The sequence below is a fragment of the Sylvia atricapilla genome, chromosome W (genome assembly GCF_009819655.1).
Source record: "Sylvia atricapilla isolate bSylAtr1 chromosome W, bSylAtr1.pri, whole genome shotgun sequence".
In the NCBI taxonomy this organism is placed as follows: domain Eukaryota; kingdom Metazoa; phylum Chordata; class Aves; order Passeriformes; family Sylviidae; genus Sylvia; species Sylvia atricapilla.
Window position 1 is genome coordinate 15,857,426 of NC_089173.1, and position 6,000 is coordinate 15,863,425.

General features: G+C 37.5%; 1 protein-coding gene across 1 annotated transcript in view; it reads left to right on the forward strand.

Moving 5' to 3' along the window:
* Positions 1–6,000, forward strand: part of LOC136373455 (connector enhancer of kinase suppressor of ras 2-like) — a 329,371-nt gene that overhangs the window by 270,142 nt on the left and 53,229 nt on the right. Inside the window, 1 exon segment of the mRNA XM_066338352.1 lies at positions 3,862–3,896. Within this exon segment, the coding sequence (XP_066194449.1) occupies positions 3,862–3,896 (35 nt within the window).

Below are 6,000 nucleotides of genomic sequence, written 5' to 3' on the forward strand. Positions count from 1 at the left end.
CAGAAAGGTCAGCCCTGGGCAAGGCAGGGCCATAGGTAACCTGTTCCCATGGGAATGGGGAAAGTGAGGAAAAGGAAGGGGAGGTAACTGCCTGTTTTTCCTGACCTCTCCCTTTGCTGTTCCCTGTTCCCCACTGTGTGCTGACAATGCTCATCACCCCATAATTACAAATTCGAGTGGATCCCTTCCCTCTGCCTTCAGTTCGTCTTTCACCTGTCCTCTTGTTTTTCTTCAGCACAAATTTGAGTACCTCAAACTGTACATTAATGTACATCACATTGGGTGATTTCCTGTCTGTTATCTCTCAAGGGTGAGTGGAGTGAAAACCTGAAAGGCTGCTTTTATTTTTAGCTCAGCACGATAATTTTGAAAGCAGATTCATCTGCTCTTTGAGGTAGAGAGATAAGTAAAGCCCCTTGTAACAAGGCCACTGTTTCTGAACAAACATGATGTAGAGAAATCTTCAGGATAATAAATATAGGCGTTAAAGAAGCAGAAGAATAATTAATTTTTTCTTTTTTTACTTTTATTAATAATAATTCAGTATCTGAGTATAGAAGAGTGGAAGAACAGTATGATAAAGAAGCTTTTGAATCTTTGCATCTGACTAAATTGTATATGTAGATGGAATAAATATCTTGAATTTGGCCACTGAGATTAGTAACACACATTATGAAACCATTCTAATCTCATTACCAACTATTCCTATCTCTTGCTTTAGGACACAAGTAAATAATGAGTGTTGAATATTTTCACACAATCTCTGCAGCTCACGGTTCTTCTGTTCTCTGTGGTTTGTCTGATTTCTTTACTTAGGAGAAGAAATTCTAATTCAAAGGAACTTTTTTTTTGTTGTAAGTAATTTGTAGAAGTTTTAGGTAAATGGGACTTTCTACAGGATTTCTTTGGAGAGAGGAGCCTCAGATCTGCTTGTGGGACCACAGAGGCCTTTTTGTCCTTTCATCTCCACTAGTGCAAGGCACAAGCAGATCCGTGGGAATCCCTAGAGCTCCAGAAAAGTGGAGCTGACTAAAGAAGGCAGATAGGTGCCAGTGACCTGAATTTCACAGAATTTGTGCTTTATAGTCTCTGACAGCATGGCAACACTTGTGCCTCCTGAGCCTCCCACGTCTGCTACTCATGAAAGTGGCCTTGTAATAAGATGAAGTTTTAGTTTGGGAACTAGGGAAAGGCAATTTTTTTTTCAAATGTCACAAACTGGTAAGAAGTAACTGCTCAAAAAAGATTTATATATAAGGTTGCTGAAAATGCAGGTAGGAGCCTTCCACATATAAGTCATTGTCAGCATTGAATCTGCATGTAATTACAATTACACAAGGAAATTAATTTTAGCTATAGGTAGATGTTTATCAAAATGCCAGTGTGGGAGTTTCCATGTATCATATCAGAAATCCTTTATAAAGGTTAGCATTTCAAGCTTTGTTCTACCAAGAGACCTTCTTTGGGGAGAAAATCAGTCAAATAAAAGATGATAAATATGTGACGAAGGTCTCTAGTAATCCCAAGTGTCCACACCTAAATACTGGTAATAATCTCTATATTAGTGATGAGTTGGTCAGGATCTGAGGTTTTTCTTCTAATATAATAATTATTGATAAAAACTTCAAAAGATAATTATGTTTTTTGTGTTTCAAGTAACAATATCAACAATTTTCTCTCCCTCTGTATTTATATATTTTTCTTTGCTCTTTTCTGAATTACAGCAACTAGTAATCAGTTTCAATAATCTATGAGTTGTTCAATGGTTAAATCATATTTTCCTTTTTCACACTGTTATAGAGTCTTTTTGAATTTCCCTGCTACAGACTATGCTTCAGTTAATGTGATTACATTATTCAATATCTTTGGAAATTAATGCTTGGTAATGCAGAAAAATTAGTGGTGTTGAAAGACTGACCTCTAGAAAAATGTGGTTTATTTTCAGAATCAATTTTCTCTCTAGTAAAGTCTTTTTCAGCCTAATATATGCAAGTTCACATCACACTAATAATTGTTTATGAAATACATCTGATCAAAAGAAATCTGGAAGCCACAACTGAAGATGATCATGTGTGACAGAGGTGGTTTTTGTGCATTTTCTTAGAAGGAAATAAATAACTGAGTTCTTATAGCAGTGAAAATTTGTAATTCAGATGCTGGAAAGAGCAGCCAGATCAGGGTGAAGGAGGTTTATTTCAGCTTTGTCAGGGAAGAGAGAGTGGGCTGGGTCCCATTTGGGAGAGAGGGAATAAACCCTGATTGGGAAACACTTTGCTTTTACTTCGGGAGCATTTTTGGAAAAGGAAATTAAGAAATAGAATGGGAAGCTCTGACTGAATTAGGAGTCCCACTTTTAGTTGCTAAAATTAAAAACCTTAGAAGGCAGAGGGATAAGAGAAGGAAAGCTTTGAGCCTTCTGTTAGGAATAAATTCTATTTTTATAACAGTAGCATGGGTAGTGCCGCTGTTGAAGTTCTTTTGCTCGCTTGGCCGCACAATATTTTCCTGGGCTGTCCCCAATATTTCCAGGGATGCTCAGACTGGTTCATTTGTATTTAGCAGTGCATTTTCAGCACCAGAGCAACATCTCTCAAGCAGATATTTTGCTTAACTGTGTGCTGTTAACCCTTCCAGTCTGCTTTGAGAAAATGTGAGTATTTCTACAGGGTATTTTCAATTTTTTTAAGTTCTCTAGGCTACATTTCAGCATACTCTGAGGAGAATTGAGGCATTTATGGCTCTCAGGAAAGCCTGTTACGTTTTTTTCTACTCAATCACTCAGTGGGGAGCTCCTGCCTTTGCCTGATTTCGACAAGGAATGTCAGAGAACTCCCTGCTTTTAGTGTGAGGGCACCATTTCATTATTTTTCATCAGATAAGGCCTCTTATTGAGTGGGATCACCTTTGCTCCTCACATTTGCTGGAATATTTTAGCTGAAGCTCACTAAAAGCTGATAACTGGTTCTGTACTGGGTTCCCCAGGGGCAAGGGAGACTTCTTGAAGGAGGAGGTGGCAAAATGTGTTTGCCCAAAATGTGCCTGCGCAGAACCCTGTGGTGCAACAGCCCCAGAAAACTTCCTGTCCCTTCTGTTTCTGTGCTCTGAAGTCATCCGTGGTTCAGTATTTGTGATCAAACATATGCTGCAGGCCTCAAGTAGTGGCATTAAAAAGCAACATTGTACTTACTAAGATTATCAGTAAAGTCAAAGATTTTGTAAGTGCAGATTTCTGCATTTATAAACAAATACATATTAATTTTACAACCTATTTGGAGGGGGGTGGTATAATTTCATTTTTTGTAAATTTCAATTATTAGCTGTGGGAAAAAATCCTCCATCATAAAACTTACTTTAAAGTAACTTAAATTGTCTGAAGATTTCATTTTAACCCCGAAGCAGCTGCTATATACTCCACAAGACAGGCTCATTTCCAAACCTCGGAGGAATAACCAGTGTGGTAAATCAAGTCATTTAAAGCTAAGAATGACGTCAAAGAAAGTTTGTCCTTCTGAAATTCTGTATTCTATATTGCAATATTTGTTCTTTGCATTTAAACTCCCCTTCAAATATTATCACTTTTGCAAACATTCAAACAAATTTCAGCTCCCTCATTTTGAAGAGCTTTGATCATAATTACACAGCATCTGAAGTTAGTTTATAAGTACAGATGCAAGTTGTTTTAAGCATGATCTTCATTTTAAAAATAACTCTTAGCTGGAAATTTAAATAAGTGTTCAATTTCCCTTGGTTTAGAGTTGCAGAATGACTGTGGTTTACCTCTGTCACTTGTTTCACTGTGCTCAAAGCACCAAGGATGTCTGGTCTTTAGTCGTGCTTAATGCTCTTTATTTTTTTCTACAGAGAGCAGGGGATACAGTCAATGGAGATACCGAAAGGTAATTACTTCTGTTATTCTATATTAAAATATATACACAGTTATATTTGTGAATTGAACTCCTTCCTTTACTTTTCGAAACTTTGTTGCAGTATTTGAGGAATAAATTTTCAGGGTTTAAAGATATCAGTGCTGATATCATTTAGTAAACATTCATTGGCCAACACCAAACATAAATATAAATTACAAAGCTACAAAATTTCTTCAGATAAAAGTTTATAAAATATTTGTAGAGGGGAAAAATTATATTGTTTTGTTTCCCAATTTACTTTTTACTTTTGAAATTCAGTATTTCAGATTCACTCTTAGGATGAGAAACATAATGTGTGTCTAACACGATTTTGGTAATCAACAGGCAGAATGTTTCAATGAACATCTACATCTAATTCAGTCTGTACAAGATTACTGCTCATATTTGCGGTTTGTAGTAGATAGATATTAAGAATGGGGTCTTCAGTTTGGCCTTTAGGTCTGAATTGAATCAATTTATTCTAATGAAGAAAACAGTGATTTTGTCTTTCATTTCTTTGCTGTTTATCTGATGAAGTATCTTCATGTTGCATCCAAAAGTCACAGTAAAAGAATGTTTGAAGCAACAGCTACTTTGTATCATCATATATTCTAATTAAGTTTAGTTGTAATCTATGATAATTATTCTTTTTCATGTTTTTTCATTCCATATATGGCCTAAACCTATTTAAGAAGCTGAATAATTAGATTTAGAGTGCTTTGACCAATCTAAAGGATTTACAACTGCCCATGATTCCCTTCAGTGCTATAAACATCCCTGAATTACAGATAAAAGTCTGAGGTGCAAAACTATCAGCTATTGACCATGTCATACTTGATTTTTCAGGGCTGACAGCATTTTACCTCTTTATATGTGTTTTAAACATCACAATGCACTTGAAAGGCAGCCGTAGTGGTGACCATTTGCTGCTGTTTCCCTGGGTGTGCTGTGCATGGTTAAAATGGCATTTAACCAAATGGAGCAGCACTGTTAGCAGAGATTAAAGTGAGGTACAGATGAAATTCCACCTCATCTGACAACAGACAGTCCTGTCCCTCCAGTGCCAGCAGTTCATCACCTCAGCTAAGAGTGGGGCTTTGCTTTTACAGGAGGTTAATATATTAATATTTAAATATTAATACTTTGTTCCATTTTGCAGCATGCCTCCTGTCCAGGGCTACCTGGGGGGAAATGGATTGTTCTTGCTCTCTTTGAAGTAACAACTTCATTTCACCTTTTGCCTTTACCTCTTACACCTGAGTTTTGAAAACCCTACCGTTTTCTGTAAATCTGACTGTTTTCATTTTGTCTCCCAACCCCTTTAGAGGTTCTCTTGTCCCATTCTTCTCTCCAGTTGTTCTCCTTATTTTCTGCCTGGCTGTGCCCTCCCTCGGGTCCTTCCTGCCTGACTTCTCTGCATCAGAAAGAAACCCCACACCCTTCCCAGAAACAGCCACGTCTCACCCTTTTCATTTCCTTCTCCACACCCACATTTTCATGCAGACACAAGGAAGAGCTGCAGAGGAGTCTTTTTTTCTTCTGAGCAATTTTGTTCTTCCCAGAGCAAAGGGCGCCTGATTTTTCCCAGTGGGTTGCACATGTTCAGTTTGGCAGGGACCTTGCAATCCAGATGGAACCTCCTGGTGGACAGGACAGGGCACCTGCCAAGAGATACTTTCCAGGGACATATGGCTTGATGAAATTTTGGCAAACTTTCATAGCCTTTATATTCTTTTATAGAAGATCCTTCTCCCACACATTTTAGATTTCAGGCCCAAAATGTGACCATATTATACCTTTTCAATATGTTGAAAAATAGTTCAAGAGGCAGAATTATATCACCTTCCTAATAACCTTATCTGAAGTAATTTAAACAGCTTAAACCAAATAAAAAACCAATTTTTCAGATATTAGCCACTAGAGTTAGGCTTTGGGGGACCAGAAGACAAACTGTGTAGATAGATTGACATATTTGGGTGAAATATCTTTATCTTCAGTAAATGAAAGATGGGAAATTTAGGTTAGATGTAAAGAAATTCTTCCCTGTGCGTGGCGAGGCCCTGGCACAGGGGTGCCCAGAGAAGCTGTGGCTGCC